Raw genomic sequence first — 27,370 nt, forward strand, 5'->3', positions numbered from 1 at the left:
CCTTTCCCTTCTCCAGGGGATCTTCCCAACCCAGGGATTGAACCCAGGTTACCCGCATTGCAGGTGGATTCTTTACCAGCTGAGCCCCCAGGGAAGCCCAAGAATACTGGAGTGGGTAGCCTATCCCTTCTCCAGGGGATCTTCCTGACCCAGGAATCGAACTGGGGTCTCCTGCATCACAGGCAGATTTTTTACCAACTGAGCTATGAGGGAAGCCCCCTGGTTTTATTACCGACTACAATTTAGAACCCTGGGGCCTTTTTGGATTGCTGTATGTGTCTGAAGGAGAAGAGGGTGTCAGAAGATGAGATGGTTGGATGGCATCACCAGTGCAACAGACATGAACTTGGGCAAACTTTAGGAGATGGTGAGGGGCAGGCCTGGTGTGCTGCAGTTCAGAATGGGGCTGAGAAGAGTCGGACACAACTGGGCGACTGAACAGCAATGGGTCTGAAATGCAGCAAGCTCCTCATCTCCTCTAATTTTGGAAATCTTTTGGGTTCACTGTGAAGCCAAAGCACATTTGTAGTACTTTATAAGATGGTAAAGAAACAGCCCATTAGAGAACACAATGAAGATATTTTTGCAGCTCATCTATTTTGTGACTGATGGTTTGTAAGAGTCAGCCTTGGCCCAGCCTTGGACTTGTACTCTTGTTCGCTCCCATTTCCTTCTTCCAGGGTTTCGAGAGCAGGAAAAACTGATTGTGAAAGTCGCCTGGGCAGACCTTCGTCCTTAGTGAACTCGAAGGCCAGCTGTCCTTATCGCTGGGCCCTCATTTTCCTGTGCCCTCCCTCCTACCTGCCATATTGTCCTAGGAGAGAAAGTTCTAGACTAGGAAGTACAGCCCTGATTCCACTGGCAGTTTGCCACAGGCCCTGGGCACGTCACTTAATTTCAGTGTATGCAGTTTCCCCATCTGTGCAATATGATATCTGTTCTTTTCTGATCACAAACTTTCCCTCAAATCTCTGTCTTTTTAGAGCATTTTCTATCCATACGTTTGTGAGCAGGAGAGAACATTCATTTCAAACACAGAAAACGCAAGAGAGAGTGGAAGCAGTGTGAAAAGATAGTTTTTCTTTATTTACACCCTGTGGTTGTGGTTGGGATTATACACAATACAAGACATAACACCCTTTAAAAAGTACACAATGGTAGCAGATAAAGGCCGTGTTGCATGGAGACTGTGGACAGCGGGTGGGCTTGGAAGGCAGGACTTCTGAAAAGTTACGTTGTTGACCCCGAGTAGGTGAATTTCTCAGGTTTCTCCTCAGTACTCTTCCTCTAGCTGTTTGTGGCAGTGCTGTTTGTCTAGAACCTTCTGCTCACGGTGCCTCGCTTGGTTCTTTTCCTTTCGTTCCTTCGTCTCCCGTTTTTCTTCTCTCCCTCTCTTCCCTCTGTTTTCTTCTATCCATCCGTCCATCCAGTAGGCTCTGGGCTATGTTGGCTTCAGTACCTAAGAGTTCATAAGCGAGCCACTCTTAAAAATAGATAATTTAGCAATTGAGAGAGTTGACATCCTCAGAAGGTCTTTGTGTCAGTAAAATGAACCAAAAATCAGAATCTGAAGGCAGCTGGCTTCAGTGCGTTGAGCATAAGGTGATGCATTCTCGTCTTCCTCAGACATCCACAGACACATGTTAATAACCTAGCGTTGTCGTGGCTCATGTTTGAAAAGATCTTGGAGGGCGTCCAGTCTAGTCCTGTGTTGGGCGGGCGACCTCCCTCTCCAGCATCCAGCCAGGGTCATCTTCTGGGAGCATCTCTGGAAGAGATTGGTGTCAGAAAGCGCTTTCCCTCGTTTTTCGCCCCCACAGGATATACATATTTTAATTGGAGGATCGTTGCTTTATGATGTTGTTTTAGCTTCTGCAACAGTGTGAATCAGCTCTGTGCATACACGCATCCTCTCCCTCTGGGGAACCTCCCTCCCACCACTTCCCCCACCTTTTTATTTTCATAGGATTTTTTTTTTTAATTGAAGTATAATGGAAAGCTCGCTTGTAATTCATCCTGTGCACAGATCGCTCTCGCTCCTTTCGTGATCCTGCAAAACAAGTTTAATTCATCCGCAAAGTAATAGATCTTCAGTCTCTTGAAGGCAGCTACCTCAGCCTCTGCGGCCGCTGTGGGGAACTGACTTACGTGCCTTTAGTTATTCCTTGCGTCACGCCGAAGCCTGCCCGCTGCTCTGTAATATACGCTCATCAGTCTGAATATTACCTACCAGAGTAGAAGTATTAAGATTTATGAAAACGAAAGAGGTATCTGCAAAATTACTGTAATAAATACGGTGATGGCAGAGGTGTTAAATCCAAACTCACGTGTATGATTGAGTCCCTCTGAAAGTTCCGTTACAAGGAGGACATTTTTGGTCCCGCGAATGATTTTTAAATTTCATTTTACTGGTTTGGTTAGGGGATCTATTGTTTCCATAAACGGTGAGAGTTTGGAAGCTAAGCGTGGGCTACCCGAGTATGGTGACAGTGACTGCCTTTGACTAGTGCTGAGTGCCTGGCACTGTCTATTTCTCGGATAATTATGGGCTAAACTATTTCAGGGAGAAAGTGAGCTTCCATTAAGCTGCAAAGATCCATCTCCTGAGGGTTAGAGAATGTTTGTTTCATGTGTTCAAAAATTGACAACTCCGTTAGCTGGGGAAGGCAGCAAGTTTCTTTATTTTCAGCCAGAAAACTTTCTTGCATGACATGTTCCTAGTATTTGTATTTTGTGTCATTAAGTCAGTCCATTGCTCTTTCTTTAGAAAGATGACTGGTGATATTTTCCGGTCATTTCTTCTACATCTTCTGTATCTGTATTGCTTTCGATAAAGATTTAAGTTAAAAATGAACTGAGATGCGAAGGCACTTGCACGGCTGTTAAATACTGTAGGCTTTCATTCTGCATCATGAAAATGTCTTAAGGCATCTATGACATTTTCATTGGATCCTCTTTTAAAAATACAGGGCTTTTTTTCTTCTTCTTCTACTTTTTGGCCTCTCCGTGCAGCATGTGGGATCTTAGTTCCCTGACTAAGGATCGAACCTGTGCCCCCTGCAGTGGAAGCAAGATGTCTTAACTTCTGGACTGGCAGGAAGGTCTCCCAAATATGAGGCTTTTGGTGGTGAGGTGGGGGGATCTGTACCACATTTAGAAAGGAACTCATCCTAATAGAAAAGGTCAGGGGACTTTCATCTTTAAAAGGCCCTGCTTTTTTCAGCTACACATACTGATTCTTTCCTGCTATTCTAATGACACCCTAAGTGGGAAAGGGATTACACAGTGGATCTTGTCATTGCAACCCTGAGTATAGAATGGAATGGAAAGCTTGCCCTGCTTCCTTGTTGTGTTCCATTTTGGAAGCACTGCCTTCTCTTTTGTTGCCAGTGGTCATGAAGGAAAACTCATTATTTTCTCTAGAATTGAGCTAGAAGAGAAAGGTGTTCTCTGCACAATAGCAGTTTCTAAGCAAAGGGTGAGAAGATGCTTATGCTCATGAAGAAAGTGAAGTGAAAGTGTTAGTAGTAGCTCAATCATGTCTGACTCTTTGTGACCCGATAAACTATAGCCCGCCAGGCTCCTCTGTCCAGGCAAGAATACTGGAGTGGTTGCCATTTCCTTCTTCAGGGGATTGTCCTGACTCAGGGATCAAACCCGAATCTCTTGCATTTCAGGCAGATTCTTTACTATCTGAGTCATCAGAGAAGTGCCCCCTGCCTCAAAAAAAAAACAACAACATCAAAACACTGTTGAGACTTTTGTGTTCAGGGATTTCTTAAGGTTTAACGACTTGGTTGATTGTTTAATTCCATGTGGAAAACTGGTAGCATCTTTATATTTCCGTCCTTTAAATAAAGTGTCTTGCTTGACAGGGGATTGACGTTTCAAATTATTAAAAAAAAAAAATCCAAGTTACTCTGTAAGAGAAGCTTATTTTCTCTGGCTGTGTCCTACCAGAAAGACCTGATGAAGTAGCTGGTGCGTACTCCTTTGTGTAAGATCAGAGTTTCAAGGTAAACATTCTGGCCCTATGGGCATCTCACAACTCTCTGGCATGGGGTAGGTGGTAAGAGAACAGTAGAAAAAGCCAGACTCTAGTTTTGAGGGGCCTCAGTGGTCCTAACCTGATAAAATTCTTTCTCCACTCCAAGAGACTTTCTCCAAAACTAGGGTGTGAACCGGATCAGAATTAATTACAGTGATCTTATCAGTTAGGTTTGAACATGTTGTCTTATTAAACCCAGTGACATCTGTTGTTCATCTGTTTCACATTTATGCAAGAGATTTGAATTTAGATTTAAAAACCCTGCATTAATACTTGTGTACAGTGCTTTGCAGTTTTACATGTATTGGGTCTTTCTTGTTAGTTTTTCAAGCTGTCCTCTGTAGTCGGTAGATGATTGAGAAAGGAAGAAGACAACTACTGGAGACGTGTCACGTGGAGACATTGAGGAGGGTACTTTGTCTGTCTGGAAGGACAGCTGGTGCTCTCTTCGGACACCAGGGTCTTTCCTGTGGTCCCAGGGGTGGTCTGCCCCCCGCAGACTCAGAAACTGGATCCTGTCATCACAGAGTCTGTCTCTGCCTCCTGATGTGAAGTTCACATCCATAAGCTGAGTCGGGCCCAACTAACGCCTTCTCTTCTTCAAGGCTGGTGCTTCTTATTTAAAGACCCCTTGGAGAATCCAATGAGCTAGAGGCTCCCCCTCCCCCACCCCAACACGCACAAACGAACTCACCGGGTCGATTGATCTCAAAAGCCCGACTGTAGCTGGAGTGTCAGATTGATATTCAGCGCTGGCTCTCAAGGAGCCTGGCTGCCTGAGGGCTCTGTAAGCTGAGCGTCCCCCCAGAAGGCCGCCCCTGTGGACGTGGTGCACACCCAGGTGGCACAGGCTGGTGGCCGGAGGGCTCAGAAGGTCTGGCCCCTGGCTCGGCAGCCGCAGGAGCCGGGACCGGGTCGTTTCTCCAGAGTGGCCTTACCCTGGGTGTGAAATCGTGAGTCCCCTGAGGGTGAGACGCCCCGTCCACACTTGCACGTTTCCTGTTCTGACGGTGCCAAGCCTCGACCGGAGTCGTAGCACAGTTGCTGAAGCCGCAGCCAAGGCCTGCTAGCCAAAGAGCCTCGGGCATTTCTCTGCGCTTTGTGTTATGCCTTGATTTAAAAGTTCCATTCTCCAAGGGCAAGCTTTTTCCCTTATTTCCACGTTCTGGGAACTGGCTCCACGATACTCCGCATCCCCATTTGAGGAGAAAGTCCAGGTTCAGAGTGATGGTAATGGCTCAAGATCACCTTGATAGCAAATGGCGCAGTTGAGCCTCAGTTCAAATTCTGTGCATTTTAATGGACACCCACAGACTACCTTCTGCCACATGAATCTTCTAAACAAAGAAGCTTCTCGGGTTTGGGGAGAGGAACATTGTCAATTTCAGACTTCAGTAACACAGTTTGGAAATTCATTGTCTTCATTCAATCCGGAGGTCAACTGCTGGGATCTGATGAGGTGCTGCTCCAGTAGTTACATATCCTTTGACCGGAGATGTTGAGTTAATCATAAGTATATGCATATTTCCTGAAAAAGTGAGATGTCATAAATTTCATGTTAAATAATAGGATACTTATTACTAGTAATGACACTTTTAAATTCAGAATAGCTACATGTCAGGGGTTCATGATACTTTCTTAACCCCAAACACATTTTCTTAATTTCCAATGCACCCTTATTTCAAAAAGCAAAATTAAAATTCACATCTCTGCCTGTCAGTAGGTAAATGGGGATCCTCAGCTTGAAGACACTTGTCGGGTACTTGAGATGCATTAAGGATTTTTTTTATGTTACATTGATTAATCTTGTTAGTGGTAGCTTCTAAATTATGACAGAAAATTAATGGAACAGGTTGCCTATGTGACCTTCCCAGAAAGGTCATTGAGCTCCCATGGGGATGGAGCTCTGTTGGTCAGGGACCCTTCAGCGAGTCCATCTCGAGCCTTCTTCTTCGCCTGGTGATGTGAGTTCAGCTCTTCCTCGTCAGTAATGTAGAGATGGGACTTCCCTGGTGGCTCAGTGGTGAAGAACCTGCCTGCCAAAGTAGAAGTGGGTTTGGTCCCTGGGTTGGGAAGATCCCCTGGAGAAGGAAATGGCAACCCACTCCAGTACTCTTGCCTGAGAAATCCCATGGACAGAGGAGTCTGGTGGGCTACAGTCCATGGGGTTGCAAAGAGTCAGACATAACTGAGCCACTAAACAACAACAGAAATTCCTCGTTGATCATGAGAGATTCATCTTCACAGAGCACTTGCAGCAAATCAAGAGGAAATTGCAGAAAATCAGAAGGAATGATAGAATTAGGAAAAAAAAAACCCATCATTTTGCAACTTTTGCTGAAAGTAGATTTAAGTAAAGATCATCAGTGTATGAAACCATTAAATGAAAGGTTGATGGGGGAATTTTAAATGGAGAGGTCAGACTTTCAGACTTTGACCAATTGGTGAATTTTCACCTCACTAATGTTGGGGCTCAGGACAGGCCAACCCCCAAATGGGCCAAAATGATACCGCGATTATTTTGAATTAAGATTACTTAAGAAACAACCACTGTAAGAAAGACACTCTGACCCTCCTTTGTGCCCCTGAGAGCAGAAAATAAATCTCGCAGGTGAAAGGTACCCTCTCGCCACTGAGGGAGACAGAGAGACAGAGAGCCCAGACCGAGAAGGCTGTGTGAACAAGCCTTGTTTCTTCCTCACTAATTCACTACCCTAAGCCCAAATCTCTTTCAGGTCTTCACAAATGTGTTGTTTCTTTGTGTCAAAGGTATAAAAGCTGACAGCTTTGATCATTTCTTTAGGTCCTGTTGCTATGAGACCTCTGTACGTGTGAATTAAATTCGTTCTTTTTCCTCCTGTTACTCTGTCTTGCATCCATTTAATTATCAGACCAGCCCAAAGAACTCAAGAGAGGAGGGGCGGAAACGTCCTCCTTTCCAGCCCCGTGTCTCCTGATATGAGGCAGCCTGAAGGCGGTGTAGTGAGCAGTCCTTCCCTCAAAGATGGACCTGAATGTATCCAAGTCTTCAGAGCTGACTTGCAGCATACAGGAAATGCGGAGACAGAGGAGAGCATTGAGTGATCTTATGAGAACGCAGACAAGCGTGTCCAGGTGGGGGCCATCCTTCAGACTGCCGTCCTGGGCTCCTCAGGAAGTCACTGGCACGAAGATGAGAAGTGACTGGTGGGGATGGAGGGGTGATCAAGGGCAAAACAGAATTAAGAGATAATAATCAAATGAATGTGCAGATGTTGATCTGATCTTGATTCAAATCTAACTGGGCTTCTCACATGCTGCTGCTGCTGCTGCTAAGTTGCTTCAGTCGTGTCCGACTCTGTGCAACCCCATAGATGGCAGCCCACCAGGCTCCCCCGTCCCTGGGATTCTCCTGGCAAGAACACATGGTGCAGTGCTAAAGAGTCTCCCTGCCAACCCAGGAGACACAAGCGGTGTGGGTTTGATCCTTGGGTCAGGAAGATCCCCTGGAGTAGGAAGTGGCACCCCACTCCAGTATTCTTGCCTGGAAAGTTCCATGGACAGAGGAGCCAGGTGGGCGGCAGTCCATGTGGTCAGACACGACTGAGCACTGCACTGCGCTTCAGACCCGGCTCCACAGGAGACACCTCTGAGAGAGTCCTGGAGATCTGATTATTAGATCTTCAGGAATTACTGTGATTTCCAGGATGGAGTTGAGAAGAGACAATGGACCATGTTTATGGAAGGAAAGTTTCTGTAATTTTCAGAAATGCAGGCGGAAGTAGTGAAGGTAAAAGGATATGCAGTCCGAGATTTGCTTTAAAATGCTTAAAAAAAACCATGAAAAGTGAGGGTGAGAATGGAAGCCAGCTAAAATCTTAACTGCTGTCCACAAGGTGTTGATTGATGGATCATGGGCGTTCACACTACCAGTCTGTACTTCTGCACGTTTGAAAAATTTTACAAAAGTTTTTAGAAACAAAGGTAGATGACTCCGTGTGAGGATCATGACTGTCTTTGGATTGGGCTGGTGATAGCCTCGTGATGTCCCAGTGTCACGTGTAACCAGCGCTGGTGACTTAGGATATCACTTCCTACGATGCACCCTATGGAGATTCTAAACGTCCTGCATCTTAAAGAACAGCCTGATGAGCTCTTTGAAAACTGCATTAGAGGACTCAAGAAGAGGCTCCGTGGCACTGATTTCAAAGATACGGGTAGAGTTGTAGTGAATTCATTTGCAACCAGAGTTCTGACTAATCCAAGTCCTTGTAGATGAATTTACAACCTTTGGATCAGAAGACTTCTCACTGGAGGATGAGGGGGAAGAAAAAAAAGATGCAAAAATATCCAAGAGAGAAAGCATGTTAAGACATGAAACTTCAGAAAATGATTTACCCATTTACTCACTGAAGACAAGATGATTTCACCGAACCTCATTCAGTCATGAATATCTATTAAATCATAGTTCTGATGTTTACATTTAGCAGGAAAAAAATGACAGCCCATGCTGTTTAAGATGGTCTACCCTTGAAGCATACGCTCCATGCCTAATGAGACTCTGTAATGTAATTCTCTCTCACTGAGATTACTTGAACAAATTTCTATATTTAAATTACATGAATATTTATCAAAATAATTTCTTTAAAGTAAATGTTTTGTAATGCGTTGCTCTAAACTAGACCTCACCAACTAATTACCAGTAAGACTAGTATGAAGAAAAATAAAACTTAAGTCAGAGCAAATCTGGACAAATGGTGTGGTGGGGGGGCGGGGGTTACAAGGTATTTCTAGATTGGAAGACTCAGTATTGAAAAGATGTCAGTTCTCTTCAAATTAACCTTATCACAATCCAGATCCGAATGACAATTTTAAAGAATGTGATAAGCTTATCTTCATTCATCTAGAAGAGATAAGTGGGAAAAAATGACCAATAGAATAGTGGGGATCTGCTTTAGCAATCATGAGACATTGCTGTAGGAATTAAAACCGTGTGGTCTTATTTCAGGCACAGACTCATACATGGAGGAGCAGGCAGAATCATGTGTATATGCGTGTTTATATTCATCTCTATAGCAGAACTTGAATTTGGCTTATGGGCAAAGGTGGCATTTTGAGTCTGTTGGGGAAAGGATTGTGTGTGATAGCTGATCATCGGATCAAGTCCACATTGTACACACACACAAGAGTTCCCCAGTGTTTAATGAGATAATCATAAAAATTACTAAAAATGGAAAAATGTGAGAGAAGACATTTTTTTTATTCTGGAGTGTAAAGGGTTGTCCGAGGCAAACCCCCAAACCTGGAAACCATCAAGGAGAAAATGAGTACAAGACTCAGATGAAGTTCTCATGTGACGAGTGGCGTCATGTGCCAAATTAGAACACGAGGAGTCGATGAATTCCCTTCGTTGGTCTTGTACGGAGAATATTTTAGTCTGTAGATCTGTTTGCCTGGAGGGTGCTTGGTCACTGATGTTCTTGCCTGGTTCACATTCTCTTAGGGAAGTGGGGGCAGGGAGGCACAGCAACTCGTGTCCAAGTCAGCATTTTTGCCAGTTATAGAAACAGCATGTCATCTGTCAGTCCTTAGAAAGGAAGTGTTTGCTTTAAAAAAAAAAAAAGAAAAGAAACTTCGAAGAGCTAGACATTAATCTCAAGGGTGGTAAATTAGGTATTCTTGCTAAGTTAGAGAAATAAGTGAACCCAAAAGTGGGGGCTCTATGCTGTCTGGCATTTTTCTCTCTGTGTGTGTTTCTTACCCGCCGCTGTCCTTTGTCCGTTTCCTTCGGTTATTCGGTGCAGGCAGGCATGGTTTATCAGCTGCTGCACAGGTAGCCTCTGTCATCTCATCTTGGCCAGGGGCCCCCCAGGGTCTGGAGTCTAGCCGTGCTGCCCTGGACTCTGTAGCCCCCTGTGACTGTCCCTGTTGATGCCACAGGGACCCTGCATTGTCACACTGCATCGGGGCTCCCTGCTCACCCCGCTGTCACCCTTCTAGACACGGCCCCCTTCAGGGCAGAGACCGGGTGGGACTCACTGTGCGTTCTGAGTGTCATGGTGCTTGGCTCCTGGAAAGGACGCACTGCCTGTTTTGAATGAATGAGCGATTAAATGAGCAGGGGATGGATATGGAGGTGTGTATATTTCCAAGCACATTGTGGGGAATGAAACAGCCTTGCCGCCCAACACACAGTGGAGACTGGAGTTGAGAGGGCGTGCCTCTGCAGGGCTTGGGGAAGGCCAGTGACCCCGATCTGAGTCCTGGAGGATGAGCAGAAGGCTTTCATGCGAGGAGAGTGGGAATGGCATTTACAGAATTGCTCAGCAGTGAAGAAATCCTGCGTGGCTGCTGTGTGAGGTCAGAGGGAAGGTGTGGTTGATGAGGTCACCTGGGCCTCTTTGGACATGCCTCCTGTGAGGTGCTGAGGAGTATGGACCCTGGGCAGGATGTGAGGCCCTCAGGGTCTTTTCATTTATTTATTTTATTGAAATGTAGTTGATTTACAATGTTGCGTTAATTTTTGCTGTATGGCAATGTGAATCAGTTATACATATATATATATATATATATACACACACACACACACATTCTTTTTGATATGCTTTTCCATTATGGTTTATCACAGGATATTGAATATAGTTCCCTGTGCTATACAGTAGGACCTTGTTTATCCATCCTATATATAGTAGTTGGCATCTGCTAATCCCAAGCTCCAATTCTTCCCACCCCCAGCACCCTGCCCCTTGGCAACCATAAGTCAGCTCTCTTGTGTCTGTGAGTCTGTCTCTGTTTGGTAGGTAAGTTCCTTTGTGGCATATTTTAAGTTCCACGTGTAAGTGCTGCCATATGGTATTTGTCTTTGTCTGACTTACCTCACTTAGCATGATAGTCTCTAGGTCCATCCATGTCTCTGCAAATGGCATTGTTTCCTTTTCTATGGCTGAGTAGTATTCCCTCATGTGTGTGCACCACGTCGTCTTCATCCGTTCATCTGTGAGTGGACGTTTAGGTTGTTTCCATGTCTTGGCTGTTGTGAGTAGTGCTGCTGTGCATTGGGATCTTTTAAATGAGATAATTCCATAAAAAATTAATCTTGGAAACAAGGAGGGTGCTCTGGACCCTCCTACAGACTCTGCTTGGCTCCTGTCTTCCTGTTCTCTGATGCTTGTTTCACGGAGATTACAACGTAGCCATTAGGATGAAGCTGCTGATGCTAACGTTTTTTGAGAAACAGATAAATGGATTCTAAAATGATTATTGTAACTAATTTGAAGCAACAGTTTAGATCACAAAATTTTGGTAGTTTTAATTAGGTAAACTTGATTGACCCCATAAATTTGTCCATCCTTCAGATTGTATCTGTTCAGGTGTGACTTTTGTATATGATTTTTTTTCTTTTTGGTCAGTGAAATTCAGTTATGTTTAGTGTCACTTAACATCAGGTAATATATTGCAGAAGAAAGGCATCTAAAAACAGGATGTGGACTGTCAAAATATGGGAGGAGAAAACACAAAGGAATTCACATTTAGCTTGATCGGCTTGTGACCTCCTGGATATAGATCATCTCGTGTGCATTAGTGCTGTGCAGGTTATATGCAAGACTTTTTGCCCAAGATCGGGTGAACTGAGGAATCTTGGGAAGAGCTGACAGTCAGCTATACCAGATACTTTTAAAGACCCCTTCAGAGTTTATGGGGCTTCCCCAGTCTCAGTGGTGAAGACTCCACCTGCAGTGCAGGAGACCCGGGTTTGATCCCTGGGAGGGGAAGATCCCCTGGAGAAGGAAATGGCAACCCACTCCAGTATTCTTGCCTGGAGAATCCCATGGACAGAGAAGTCTGGTGGGCTGTAGTCCATGGGGTCTCAAAGAGTTGGACACGACTGAAGCAACTGAGCACACACATCAGAGCCTGTATCTGGCAGAGTTTGGTGGTTTTAAATCAAGTGGTAAAGTCGTCCTTGTGTTTTGGATAATGTTGCTCCATTTCCGGTATTTAATGAACAGTTAGTGGAAAATGTTTAGTAACTACATGTGAAAGAAAGCAATTTTCTTTCAGGGGAATTGAATCTTAGTGTAACTGCTTAGTCATCCTATCTTAAAAAAAAAATCTGCCTTTTAGGTTTCTTGAGGGTCATAATTTTAACAACTCTTATTTGGGTGTTGCTTCTAACAAAGCCAGTTCACTTGATCTTCACAACTACCTTATGTGTGAACACTGTCTTTAGGTGATGTGTTACCTAGTATTTGAAATACTTGTTTAGATGCATCTTGCTTTGAACATCAGAATAGAACAGAAGTAAGCTTCACATAGAATATAGAGATTTTTAATAATGAGAAATATCTATAGCTGTCCTTTGGCCAGGAGAGAGCAGATATCTGGTCCTTAAACTACATTAAGGAATTTACATAGTAGTAAAAAAAATTCTTTAAAATATGATACAATATTTATTGCTGGAGTGGGTTGCCATTTCCTTCTCCAGGGGACCTTTCTGACCCGGGGATTGAACCCAGGTCTCCCGCACTGCAGGCAGATTCTTTACCATCTGGGCCCCTAGGGAAGCCTTTGTATTTCTATAGCAGGACCGCAATAGGTTATGATAGGTAAGGCTGGTATATTACCAACAAATTGATATTAAAATTAAAAAAAATTATGCCTCCAGTTGGGATAGTATTATACATAGTAAATATCTATGTTTTATTTTGATGAGAAGGTATTTGAAGGCCATATTTTGATATTTTTAAACTATCTTGGAACTTCCATGGGGTCTAGTGATTAAGACTTCATGCTTCCCCTGCAGGGACGTGGGTTCAACCCCTGGTCCAGGGAGCTCAGTTCCCATATGCTGTGCAGGGTGAAGCAAAAATAAGTAATAAACTTTCTGTAATGCAAATTTCAAACATACACAAGAAAGAATCATACCAGAGAGTCCTCTTAGTCACCTCATCAGCATATACTCAAATATGGATGAAAAGGACTCCTAATGAATAAGACATTTCTACCACTCGGGGAATTCCGCAGGCTTTAGGAGCTCTGTGCCAAGAACCAGGGGAGAGACCAGCTGTGTGTGTGTGTGTGTGTGTGTGTGTGTGTGTGTGTGTGATTTTATTTATTTTTGGCCTCTAGCTGTAGAGCGGAGGCTGCTCTCTAGCTGCAGTGTGCGGGTTGCTCACTGTGGTGGCTTCTCCCGCTGCAGGGCACAGGCTCTGGGGCGCGTGGCTCAGTAGCCGCGGCCCCCCGGCCCCGGAGCGCAGGCTCAGTGGCCGCGGCCCCCTGGCCCTAGAGCGCAGGCTCAGTAGTCGTGGCGCACGGGCTTTTGCTCAGCAGCATGCGGCTCTTCCTGGATCAGGGATCAAACCCGTATCTCCTGCATTGGCCGGTGGATTCTTGACCACTGAGCCACCAGGGAAGCCGCAGATACATTTTTCTGGGGGGTGGGGGGCTATGTATATCATCTCTAGAAGTTTGCTCCTGCCTCTTGGTGATCAAACAATATGTACTCTTTTTACTCTTTTAGGCTGTGGCTCCTGGCTCCTTATACTCAGAATAATTATTTTGAGATCCATGTATGTTATATCAATAATTTATTCCTTTCTATTGTTGAATATTCTTTCATAATATGGATATCCACTCATACTTATTCATCTGTTGGTGGCATTTGGGTTTCCAGCGTTTGATCATCACAAGTAACGCTGCTAAGAACGCTCATGTGCAAGTCTGTTTATGGATGTATGCTTTCATTTCTCTGGGATAGATACCTAGGAGTGAAATTGATGTGTTGGTTATATAGTGGTTTGTGTTTTAACTTCTGAAGAAACTGCCCAGTTATTTTCTTTTTACCTTCCCACTAGTTGTGTATGAGAATTGTAGTTGTTCCACATCTTTGCCAACACGCGGTATGGTCAGTCTTTTCTAATTCTAGCTGGTCTAATAGGCGTGTAGTGACATCTCTGATTTTAGTTTGCCTTTTCCTAATGACTAACACTGTTGAGAATCTCTTCATATGCTTACTTGCCATCCACTTATCTTCTTTGGTCAAGTGTCTGTATACATCATTTACCCATTTTTAAAAATTAGGTTGTTTGTTTTGTTATTCTTGAGCTTTGAAAAGCCTTTATATATGCTGAATACAATTCCTCAATCAGAATATGATTTGCCAGCATTTTCTCTGTCTATGCTTTGTCTTTTAATTTTCTCCAGTGTCTTTTGAAGAGCAGAATTAAAATTTCTGTTTTTGAAGCAAAATTCAGTAACAGAAAGATATCCGGAAATCTCCAAGTATCTGGAAATGAGTCAACTCAGTTATAAATAACTCATAGTTCAAGGAAGAAATACCAAGAGAAATTAGACAATAATTCGAATTGAATGAAAATGAAAACGGACTATATTAGTATCTGTGAGATACAGTTAAGTCAGTGCATAGAGAAAATTTTATAATTTAAATGGTTATATTAGAAATGTTTAAATTCAGTGATCTGACTTTTTAAGAAATTGGAAAAATATCAATTTAATCCCATAGTAAATTATAAGCATTTAAACAACAGTGGAAATCAAGAAATATAAAAAGTGTAAATAATAGAAGAAAATGAATGAAATAAAAACTGAAGATCAGTATGAATGATACACATCTAGTTAGCATGATCAAAGGAAAACAAAAAGAACATACAGTTTAACAGTATGAAGAATGACTGAAGAGCTTCTACAGACATTAAAAGGACAATTAGAAAAAAAAAAAAGGGGGGGCTTTCCTGGTGGTTCAGCAGCTAAGACTCTGAGCTGCAGGTGCAGGGGCCCAGGTTCAGTCCCTGGTCGGAGAACTGGATCCCATGTGCTGCAGCTGGGAGTTCACACGCCTCGTCTGAAGATCCTGCCTGCAGCAGCTGAAACAAACCAGAGAAGGAGCAACAGAGAAATAAGGTCACATCCTAGTGGTCTGACACTTGGGTGAATGGGACAAGTTCTTTAAAAGATAAAAGTTACCAACACAAGAATAAATAGAAAATATGTATGGCCCTATATCTGTGAAAGAAATGAAATTTGTAATTTAAAACCTTCCAAAAAGAAAATTCCAAGCTCAGATGGCTTCACTGATGAGTTCTGTCAAACATTTGAAGAATTAATACTGTCTTGTGCCAGCTTTTTCAGAACAATTAAATAAAAAGGAATAATCCCCATCTCATTTTATGAATCATACTATCTTGATACCAAAACCAAAGAAAGTATTATAAGAAAAAGAGTAAGACTTCTACACTGAAAGGTATGAAGTAGTGCTAAGTAAGAGAAATTAAAGACGCTTACATAAATGGAAAAATATATTTATGTATGGTACACTTAATGTTCTTGAGATTAATTTCTCTAACATTGATCTATAAATTCAACAAAAATCCCCATGAGAGTCTCAGTAGGCTTTTTCTGGGAAGAAATTTCCATGTTGACTTATAAAACTTAATGCAGTGAACCCAGGATAGCCCAAAAACAAACAAAAATAAAACCAAAGGCAGCAACACAAAGTCAGAACACTTAGATAACTAAACCTCCTGATATTGACTGATGTTTTAAACCTAAAGCAATCAAGATAAGGCGGCATTTTTGTGAAGAATAGATATATAGATCAATGTAACACAATAGTCCAAAGATAGACCAACACATAGTTAGTGTTGAATCAACAGAGATGACGAGAAAACTCAGTAGAGAAAGGATAGGTTTTTCAATAAATGATATCAGAACAATTACGTATTAGAAGGAGAAGAACAACCTTGGTTCTAACCTTGCATTGTATACAGAAATAACATGAAATGGATATCATACCTAAACATAAAATCTAAACTTTAAAATTTCTAAGAGAGAATAGATTAAATGCTTCCTGACCTTGGGATGTGAGAGATTTCTTAGCACAGACCATCTCCCGAAGGATTAATCCTACACCTAGTTTGGAATATGGTTCCATAATGTCTCTCATAATGTTCACTATAATTCACCATATGACCAACAGTTTCACTTCTAGATATTTACCCATGAAAACTCAAAACACATGCCCATGAGACAACTTGGACACACATGTTTAAAACAGTTTTATTTATCATAGCCCCAAACTGGAAACAGCCCAAACGTCTATCAACAGATGGACAGATAAACAAATGGTAGCACATTCGTCCAATAACATGCTTCTTGGAAACAAGAAGGAACTGAAAGCTTGTGCACATAGCAATACCGATGAAGCTTGTTTATGCTGAGGGAAAGAAACCAAAAACAAAAGACAACAGAGTGCATTATTTTATCTATATAGAATTCTAGAACTGTAGCAAATTGTCTTTATTAAACAGGAAGGAGGAGATCAATAGATGCTCAGATCCTAGAATTTGGGGAGGTAGATTGCAAAAGAGCACTTTTTGGAAAATATAAATATTTGATGTCTTGATTAGGACAGTATTATATGTGAAAAACTCATTTAATGGTACACTTAAACATGCATTTAATTACCTCAGTTTGTTTCAGAAAGCAAAAGAAAAGGTGGCGGGGGGAAATGATGCCAAACTGTTGCCCATCAGTAGATGATAGAGATTTAATTTCTGCTTTTTCTATTTGGATAATAGCTTTGGAGGTTCGCTTATTGAATAATTGGTCCTTTCTCCATTTTTCTGCCTTGCCACTTTAGTTGCATATCAAAGTTCCATGCATCTGCGGGTCAGTTTGTGTGGTTTCTGTTCCATTTCGTTGGTCAGTTTGTTTATCCTGTCTTGACAATTTTAGCTTCATAATGGGCCTTTTTATCATCCTTCTCTTTCTTCAGAAATGTCCTGGCTATTTTTGCATGCATTTTATAAAAAGCTTATCTGTTTCCGTGTTCTATGGAAAATCCTGTTGGAATATTGACGGGAGTAATATTGATTTTGTAGATGAATCTGATGAGAGTTTTTGCAATATTAAATCTTTCTGTTCCTTATCATGCTGTATCTTTCTACTTATTAAAAACTTCTTTACTGTCTCTCAATACAATTTTGTAACTTTGCCTGTAACATTCCTGCACACATTTTGAAACATTTATTTCAAGACATTCGATGTTTCCTACTCTGGTGTAAGTGAAATCTTCTTTCTAATTATATTTTCTTGTGGTTTATACTTGCTGTATAGTAGTGTGATTTTCTTAATATCAATATATCCAGGGAACACTGGCTTTTTCTTTAGAAAGAACCTCATCGACAGGTTGGCAGAATTTGTGGTGTGTGCATGCACATCTTTATTATTTTTGGAAAGTGGTGGTGTTGAGGGAGAACTTCCCCAGATTCCTTATTTTTTTTTAACTAAGTAGGGACGATCTCCTGGAGAAAGAAATGGCAACCCGCTCCAGTAGCCTTGCCTGGGAAATCCCATGGACAGAGGAGCCTGGTGGGCTATATAGTCCACGCGGTGACAAAGGAGTCGGACACGATTTAATGGCTAGACAGCAGCAAAGTTCACGTGTAAGGTTGGCCCTGGGCTGCAGGAGAGGGCACTAGCCAGAGGTGCGAGCTTTAAGTTTAGTCAGCTGTTCGTGCAGCTGTGGGTGTCAGTAACGGGCGTCTTTTGTCAAGCCAATATCCTTTTGAGGGGAGCATATTTTTTTTATTGAGGTATAACTGACAAAATTGTATATGTTTAAAGTGTACAATGAATACCAGAATAGAGTTAATCAAGCCAGTACCCTCGAATGAAGACATCCATATATTTCCCATTCTAGAGATGGAGGCTGGCTTTGTTGAACCTTGTCACTCTTCTCTTCTAGTATCCGGAGCGTGATGCAGAAGTATCTTGAGGAGAGACACGAAATCACCTTTGACAAGATTTTTAATCAGAGAATTGGTAAGTCTGACTGTTCACTTGGCAGACAGTTAATTCTAGTCGTAGTACTAAAGTGTAAATGCAGCCCTTGATGCTGTCATATGTGTTATAGCTCAAGCTGGGGATGAAGGAAATGGCATGTAATTAATAAGATCCTAAGTGATTACTTATGTCCCTAGCAATGTCTCCTGTAAATAAGCTACTGGGAAACAGATGAGTTTGGGTGGAGGTTTTAAGACAGGGTGGAAGATTCCCCTGGTCCAAGGATTGGGTTCTTGATACCCAGAGAGAAATCTTCTGTTCAGATCTGTGCCTGAGGTCCTCATCTTCCCTCACTGACCTTGTACTTTCCATGATCACAGGTGTTGGCATGTGTCTTCATCACCCTCACCCCGCTGTGTGGTTGGCCCTCTGCTTCCCAAGTGTGGGGTCGGCTTACTGGATCAGTTCTCAAGGGTTCGTGGGTTTTGTTTGCCGCTCACTCTTGTCAGTTCCGCCTCAGTCTCCTTTATTCCTGTGGCTCTACTTGGAACCTCTGCTTAGCAGGTCACCAGGACTGCTCCTGTTGTGCTCACAGAGTTCATGGACGCAGCACCCACTGGCTGATGCCCTCGGCCCGTGCAGACGTGTGGTTCTGTCAGGCTGCTCTGTGGCCCCCAGCAGTTAGCGCCCTGGAGAAGTTGGGACCAGACAGGAATTGGTTTAGTGGGAATTTCAAGGCCCATGAAGAAATGAGACCCTTTATTCCACCTGCCTTCTGAAAGACTGGCAGCTCGTTTAAAGGTGCCTGTCGGCTGGGTTAGAGGAGTGCTATCAGCTATGTAGTTTTGTTTTACATTCCCCCAAATCAATTCCGCCCCCCATCCAGAAGTTTCCTGAACAATCTTTTGTTCCCAATGATAGAATTCATCTTTGGCCTGTCAGCTGGCTCTGTTGTTAACTTACAGTGATGTGATTAACAGATTACGCTCGAGTTTTTACAAAAAAATCAGTGTGGCTGAATATGAGAGACCAGGAATCCATCCTCCTCTTTTTGCGTCTTGTTTGCCTCCCACCGCTGTTCAGAGGAGCTTTGCAGGGAAACTGTGTCTTAGTTTTTAAATTAACGTAGTACTAGAGGAAATTATTAAAATTCCAAGAAATTATAGTCTTTCTGAAGTTTCCTGGAACTCTGCTTCTTCAAGTGTTTCTGCTCCCATGATGTGCAGATACAGGCTGACTGGTCCCTTTGAGACTGAATATTCTGATAGTCCTGGGTCATCCTGTGTACAGGTCAAGAGGCGAGACTCAGGTTGATGAAGTGACTTGTTCTGATCTTACATTCTGATAATTCTCTGAAGGTTTCATTACTATAACATGTACTGTAGAAGGTAACCCGGTAAGAATTGGATAGATTTGTTTTTTTTTTAAGAAAGAGTTACAGTGATCTCTTTTATTCAAGTAAAGCAGAAACTGGTATGGAAAGTCTGGATTTTTCTGAACCACTGTCTGTCACAAAGTGACCACCTATGAAGAGGAACTAAAAAGCCTCTTGATGAGGGTGAAAGAGGAGAGTGAAAAAGCTGGCTTAAAACTCAACATACAAAAAACTAAAATTATGGCATCCTATCACTTCATGGCAGATAGATGGGGAAAATGTAGAAAGTGTCAGATTGCTTTTTCTTGGGCTCCAAAATCACTGCAGACAGCGACTGCAGCCACAAAGTTAAAACACCTGCTCCTTGGAAGAATAGCTATGACAAACCTAGACAGTGTATTAAAAAGCAGAGACATCACTTTGCCATCAAAAGTCTGTAGAGTCAAAGCTATGGTTTTTCCACTAGTCATGTGTGGATGTGAGAGTTGGACTTATAGAAGGCTGAGCACCGAAGAATTGATGCTTTCGAAAAGTGGTGCTGGAGAAGGCTCTTGAGAGTTCTTTGGGCTGCAAGGAGATCCAACCAGTCAGTCCTAAAGGAAATCAACCCTGAATATTCACTGGAAGGACTGATGCTGAAGCTGAAACTCCAAAACTTTGGCCACCTGATGTGAAGAGCCAGCTCATTGGAAAAGCCCCTGATGCTGGGAAAGATTGAGGGCAGGAGGAGAAGGGGATGACAGAGGATGAGATGGTTGGATGGCATCACTGGACTGAGTGTGCATGGGTTTGAGCAAACTCTGGGAGATGGTGAAGGACAGGGAAGCCTGGCGTGCTGCAGTCCATATGGGGTCACAAAGAGTTGGACATGACTTAGCGACTGAACAACATGAAGGCTGTGGATTCGCCTTCTGTAATGACCCACTAAGTACAGTGCTCAAAAGGCAGGTGGCGTGCTCTGGGGGAGCCGATCAGGAGTGGCCCGTCTGCTCTGAGGGCAACTTAGGGGAGCCCTTAGTCACACGGAAGGCTTCACCCTGAGCGTAGGGGTTTGGTGGGGAACAGATTCAACTTTAATCTCATCCTCCACTGCCTCTTCTCGTTGCTTTCATGGTGTTTGGTTAACTGCCATCTGTACAGATCCTCCCCTTTGCTTCCGATTTTGTACCAAAAAGCAGAAAATTAGACTGTCCTGATGACCAGAGAAAGAAACTCCATATCTTTGGGAGGAAAGGGAAAAAAAGAAATTCTTTAATGGTGACTTAAAAATTTTCAAATGTTTTACAGCTCTGTTGAGGTACATTTGATACAGTATATTTCCCCTGTCCAGTTCAGTGGGTTTTGGTGTATTCACAGAGTTGTGTGACCATCAGCACAGCCTCATCGGGGAACATTTTCAGTACCCCAAAAAGAAACTCCCCTGGTGGTCCAGGGGTTAAGAGTCTGCGCTTCCAGTGCCTCTGCAGGGTGCAAGGTCCCACGTGCTGTGAGGCGTGGCCGAAAGATCAATAAATAAATAAAACAAAATAAAACACCTCCCTTCCCCCCGCCCCCCAGCCAAAGGCGGAGGGGGAAGAAGCTGCACCCAGGAGCAGTCCCTCCCTCTCCACTCTCAGCGTGCCCCTAACCCCTAAGTGCCACTCATCTGATTTCTGCCTCTGTGGATTTGGCCGTGTTGTGCTCGCCACATAGGCAGCATCATGTAGCGTGGCCTTTTGCATCTGGTGTCTCTCAGTGTGGTGTTTCCAGGGTTCATCCATGTTGCCGTGTGTGTGTCAGCACTGCCTTCCTTTCTTCTTCCCCATAATATGCCCCTGCTCCACCGAGCCACGTTTCCTTCACCCACTCATCTGCCAGTTGCTTCTAGTTTTGGCTTGTAGGAATAACACCGCTAGGAGAGGAAGCTTTCTTTTTTTAAATTTTTGTCTTCAGCTAAGACAGCAAATTAGAAGAGTAGAAGTGAAGTCACTCAGTCGTGTCTGACTCTTTGGAACCTCACGGACTATAGCCTACAAGGCTCCTCTGTCCATGGAATTTTCCAGGCAAGAGTACCGGAGTGGGTTGCCATTTCCTTCTCCATGGGATCTTCCCGACCCAGGATGGAACCTGGGTCTCCCGCATTGCAGGCAGACGCTTTACCATCTGAGCCCGCGGGGAAGCCCCTAAGACAGCAAAAGAGATGACTTATTGTACACATGTTACATTCAGCCACAACTGAGAAGAGAACTAGGCTAGAGTATCATGTGGGTTCAGGGCAAAGGACCAAAAGAGGGACCGCCTTGATAACGAGCAAGATGGGTCTCTCAGAGGTGATGGAGGTGATCAGAATGGCCGTAGACCCACGGAGACAAGTTTGAGATGGCAGGCATGCAGTTCAGCAGTTTGTACCAGTGTCCCTGGCCTCCGGCTTCCCTTGTTTCTCCTTCTGTGGCCTGCGTGGTGGACCAGTTTCCTTGGACCTCTGCCTCATCTTTCTTCTTCTGCTCTTCAGTCTGCGCATTCTCTTCTTCCTCCACTTCACTCTCGTGGCACAGAGATTTCTCAAAAGATGGCCCTAAGGCCAAGAGAAGAGGGTGTTTTTCTACGTGTGATTTGAGCAAGTGGTTTCGGGTTACTAAGATGCCCTGGGGATTGTGACAGGCTTGCCCTCCCGTGCAGCACCAGTTTCCAGTCTCTGAAATGTGTCAGGATCTCTTTCTTCCTTTGTCGTTTCTGCCCCTCTCTCTCCCTCCTGTAACTGCTTTTGCGTCTCTCATCCACCAGCCCGCTCATCAAATGTGCGAGGCCCAGAGCTGTCTTTTCCGTGGTTGTGGTTAAACCCTCACCTGCAGCTGGCTCCAGGAGCCTTTGATCTGAGCCCCTAATGGCATTAACTCCAGCCTCACAGATCCTCCTCCCGAGTAGCTTCGCCAGGCGCTGGTGGTCTGTGGCTTTTATCTCAATTAAGTTATTAAAAAAACGAAACATGGTTCAGATAAAGAACTCCTCCTTCCCTTCCTCCCGACTCTTGAGCCTGGAGCTGATGAGCCAGTGGGGGAGAAGCCAGGCTTAAGCTCGGTGGGGGTGGGGATGGGGAAAGAGGACAAGTAAATGTGCAGACACAGATCTGTAATCACGAGTGGACAGAGCTCTGTATTTAACGTGTCTGGTTCTTCCCGTCTCCATGGCGCTCTCGTTTTCTGGCTGGTGTGAGGGACGGGGCGAGGGGAAGGGGGACCGAGGCTGCAGTCACCTTGAGTCTCCTGGTCTCTGACTTCCTCTTCTGCTTTCCCATCTCTTCCCTCTGCCCTGCTCCATGACTCTCCGTGTGTTTCCGCCTTGTTGCTTTTCTGTGCTCCCCTTGTTTCCCTTTCACCCACGATCCCCCTCTACTCTCCTCCTCATCCCTCTTTCCAAGCCTGCCAGCATCCCCCATGTTGGCTGGCAGTTGACACACGGTTTGGGGGACCAACCTCCAAAGTGGGCTGTAGCCGACATGTCAAAATGCTTTGTGAACCAAAAAGATATGTAGAAATCTTCCATTTAGCTGGCTTCTGAGGCTTTGCTGGGTGGCAAGTGATTGGCAGGCCTGTTGGCTATACCCAGACTAGTTGTCATTTCAGCCATTTCCCTAGCTATAAAAGTGGGCATACAGATGGCACCCACTTCATTGGCCCTTGTGAAGATCCAGCAGAAAATGGATGCAAAGCCCTGAACATGGTGATTGTTCTTCACAGGTGCTCAGTGAATGAAATCTCTTATTATGAAAAGTTTTAGTCTTGGGTAAAACTGGACCAGAATAACGATCCCCCATGCTTATATACTGGGCTTCCCTGGTGGCTCGGATGGTAAAGAATCTGCCTGCAATGCGGGACACCTGGGTCTGGTCCCTGGGTTGGGAAGATTCCCTGGAGGAGGGTATGGCAACCCACTCTAGCATCCGGCCTGGAAAATCCCCATGGACAGAGGAGCCTGGCAGGCTGCAGTTCATGGGGCCACAAAGAGTCGGACTCACTGAGCGACTAAGCGCAGCGCATTCTTACACACCACTGAAACTCCATATGTTTTCAACATTTTGTGTACCTGCTTTGTCCATCTCTTCTTTTTTTGGTTGCTGGAATATTTTAAGGCATTTAGCAAACCCCTTACAGCATTTCAGCTCTGTGTGCATCTCTGGAATATCTGAATATTTTCTTATACAACTTTAATACCTTTATTCCAACCAATGAAAATGATTCTTACTATAATACTGAGTCTATATTCTGGTTTTTCTGATTAACTGTAAAATGTCCTTTTACTCTTGGTTTTTTTGAATCAGGATCCATATATTATTCTTGTAATGTAATTGGTAATAACATCCTGCTAATCTAGAATGGTCCCCCACCCACAGGTAATTGACATTTTAAAGAAACCAGGCCGGTTGTACTGTAGAGTGTTCCACGTTCTGGATTTTTCTGCTTGCTTTTTTCATGGTATCATTTCAACGAATTGCACTTCTGCTTCCTAAATTTCCTGTGAGCTGAAAGCCAGCTCCAGCAGCTGCGCGAGTGTGTCAGGTTCAGACTTTGTAGCGGGAGGCGTGTGATACGTGGGTGCCGCTCGCCGTCGCTTCTGCAAAGCGGCTGAGGTGCGGTCAGCTCTCAGGCTCCTCGTTCAGCTGTCGTCCACCATCCGTTTTGTTTTCACTGATGATGTCTGCCTGAATCGATTACTATATTAGGAAGTAACAAAGCGGTGAGCTTGCTAACCGTGCCATCCCTTCCGTGTTTACTGCTTGTATTCATCAACTCAAGCTGTTTATTTGCCTGTAGAGATAGTCGGGTATGGTTGGCAGATTTTAAGATGTCTCCCATGACTTTCGCCTCCAGGTGTTACTCCCAAGGGTAACCTGCTGAAAGAGGTTTTGCAAATACAGTTAAGGCTATGTTCTAGGTGGGCTGAATCCACTCACACCAGCCTTTTAAAAGCAGAGAATGTCCTCAGGCTGGCAGCAGAAGAGGAAGCCAGAGAGACTGACATGAGAAAGACTGGACACTCCCTTGCCGACTTTGCAGGTTGAGGGACCCCATGAAAAGGGTTGTAAGTGTTGTCTATGGCAGACAGCAGGGAAACAGTCCTACAGCCATCGAACTGCATTCTGCCAACAACCTGAATGAGTTTGGAAGCAAATGCCTCCCCAGAGCCTCTAGATAAGAACCCAGGTTGTCAGCACCCTGATTCTGGCCTTATGAGCCCCTAAGCAGGAAGGCAGAGCTAGTGGTGAGGAACCTGCCTGCCAGTGCAGGAGATGTAAAAGACGCGCGTTTGGTCCCCGGGCTGGGAAGATCCCCTGAAGGAGGGCAGGGCAAACCCACTCCAGTATTGTTGCTTGGCGAATCCCATCGACAGAGGAGTCTGGCGGGCTGCAGTCCATTGGGTCACAATGAGTTGGGCACGGCTGAAGTGACTTAGCGCTTACGTATGCAGAAAAGCCAGAGGAGCCAGCCAGGACTTCTCATCTCCAGAACCCGGAGCTGTTTATTAGTGGCATTTTTAAGCCACTGAGTTTGTGAATGTTTGATACACAGCAGTAGAAAGTAATAGAGCAGGGGGACTTCTCTGATGGTCCAGTTTTAGACTCCATGCTTCCACCCCAGGGGGTGCAGCTTTGATTCCTGGTCAGGGAACTAAGATTCCACATGCGGCTTGGCCAAAATTAAAAAAAATAATAAAGCAGTAACCTTAAAAAAAACTAATAGAGCAGGATAAACGCTGAGTTCTGTTTTTAATTGCCAGTTTCCCAAATAAAAACAGTTAAGTGACAGTTGTCTTTATTTTTCTAATGGTTACAGAGCAATCAACCATCTTAATGGACATCAATTAAATTGATTCCTAATTTGCTGTCAGTAAAACTTAAATATTGACAGGAGTCCTTGGTTCAGCTCATTAAAAGAATGATTTTAAAGGGATACTGGTTATCCAGTAGATATGGTTAAGATGATTTTGCTATCGTTTTCTTCTGTGATCAGCTGGAATAATAATTTCATCATATGCAAGTGCAACACATTCAGTTCAGTTCAGTTCAGTTGCTCAGTCGTGTCCTGTTCTTTGCGACCCCATGGACTGCAGCACACCAGGCCTTTCTGTCCATCACCAACTCCCGGAGTTTATTCAAACTCAGGTCCATTGAGTCAGTGATGCCATCCAACCATCTCATCCTCTGTCATTACCTTCTCCTCCTGCCTTCAGTCTTTCCCAGCATCAGGGTCTTTTCAAAAGAGTCATTTCTTCTTATCAGGTGGCCAAAGTATTGGAGTTTCAGCTTCAGCATCAGTCCTTCCAGTGAATCTTCAGGATTGATTTCCTTTAGGATGGACTGCGTGGATCCCCTTGCAGTCCAAGAGACTCTCAAGAGTCTTCTCCAACACCACAGTTCAAAAGCATCAATTCTTTGGCACTCAGCTTTCTTTATAGTCCAACTCTCACATCCATACATGACTACTTGAAAAACCATAGCTTTGACTAGATGGACCTTTGTTGGCAAAGTAATGTCTCTGCTTTTTAATATGCTGTCTAGGTTGGTCATAACTTTCCTTCCAAGGAGTAAGCGTCTCCTAATTTCATGGCTACAGTTACCATCTGCAGTGATTTTGGAGCCCAAAAAAGTAAAGTCTACCACTGTTTCCACTGTTTCTCCATCTATTTCCCATGAAGTGATGGGACCAGATGCCATGATCTTTGTTTTCAAAATGTTGAGTTTAAGCCAACTTTTTCACTCTCCTCTTTCACTTTCATCAAGAGGCTCTTTAGTTCTTCTTCACTTTCTTCCATAAGGGTGGTGTCATCTGCATATCTGAGGTTTATTGATATTTCTCCCGGCAATCTTGATTTCAGCTTGTGCTTCCTTCAGCCCGGCGTTTCTCATGATGTACTCTGCATATAAGTTAAATAAGCAGGATGACAATATACAGCCTTGACGTACTCCTTTTCCTATTTGGAACCAGTCTGTTGTTCCATGTCCAGTTCTAATTGTTGCTTCCAGACCTGCATACAGATTTCTCAGGAGGCAGGTCAGGTGGTCTGGTATTCCCATCTCTTTAAGAATTTTCCACAATTTTGATGAATTCCATCTGTCTACCGACAGACTGCTCAGCTCCTCTGACTGCATCCCTTCTCCTGTTAGAGAAGGATGTTTCTCAAGAGAAGGATGTTTCTCATCATAAGGAGACTCCAGAATAGATTGTTAATTCATGAAGTATGCAAATATTGCTCTCATGTGTAAAGAGCATCATGGTTAATGTAATATGACATCATATCATTATTGCCATGGAAGACATTTCCTTTTCTCACACTGAACTGACTTGAGAACCTAATCCCAAGTTTGCATATTAATCTTTCAGAGTTTGTGTGAGATAATGTTGGTGTCTGAAGCATGGTTTTGGTCAAGAATAAAATTCTGCAACTTTTACTCTTTTAAAAACAGCTTTATTGAGGCATGATATTACATGTCGTATCATTCACTCGTTATGAGTTAGTATAATTCGATGAGTTTTAGTAAACCATGTCTCAGAGACCCCCTGTACCCACTTGTAGTCACTTCCTGCTCCCAGCCACAGCCCCAGGCAACCACTAATCTCTCTGTCTCAATAGCAGTTTGCCTTTTCGGAACATTTCATGCGAGTGGAATCCTGCAGGCTGTAGACTGTTAGTCTCTTGCATCTGGTTTCTTTCATTTCACATCAGGTTTTGGAGGTTCATCCACACTGTGTGGATCAATCCTTCTTTCCCTTCTGTTGCTGAGTGATTCCTCATTATATGGATAGACCACATTTTGCATATCCCTTCACCAGTTGATAGACATTTGAATTATTTCCACTTTTGGTCTGTTATACACGCCATTGCTGTGAATATTCACGTAAAAGTGTGGATGTATGTTTTCATTTCTCCTGGGCATGTTACTAGGAGTGGAATTGCTGGGCTGTATGTGATTCATGAGGTCGCAAAGAGTCGGACACCGACTGAACTGAACTGAACTGAATGGTATATTCAAGTTTAACTTATTAAGGTATCACTAGTTGTTTCCTGAATTGTGTCATTTTTACATTCTCACCATCATTTTATGAAAGTTCCAGGTTTGCCATAGCTTCATCAACATGCTATGATCTTTTTGATTCTGACCATCCTAGTGGGTATGAAGTGGAGCTCCA

The 27,370-nt window shown here is 43.7% G+C and overlaps 1 protein-coding gene across 1 annotated transcript in view; it reads left to right on the forward strand.

Annotated features, from left to right (window-relative positions):
- Positions 1–27,370, forward strand: part of GRK3 (G protein-coupled receptor kinase 3) — a 110,800-nt gene that overhangs the window by 5,926 nt on the left and 77,504 nt on the right. Inside the window, exon 2 of the mRNA XM_052654640.1 lies at positions 17,793–17,869. Coding sequence (XP_052510600.1) covers positions 17,793–17,869 — 77 coding nt within the window. The remainder of the gene's footprint in view (positions 1–17,792; positions 17,870–27,370) is intronic.

This window comes from Budorcas taxicolor, chromosome 17 (assembly GCF_023091745.1).
Source record: "Budorcas taxicolor isolate Tak-1 chromosome 17, Takin1.1, whole genome shotgun sequence".
NCBI classification, from domain to species: Eukaryota; Metazoa; Chordata; class Mammalia; order Artiodactyla; family Bovidae; genus Budorcas; species Budorcas taxicolor.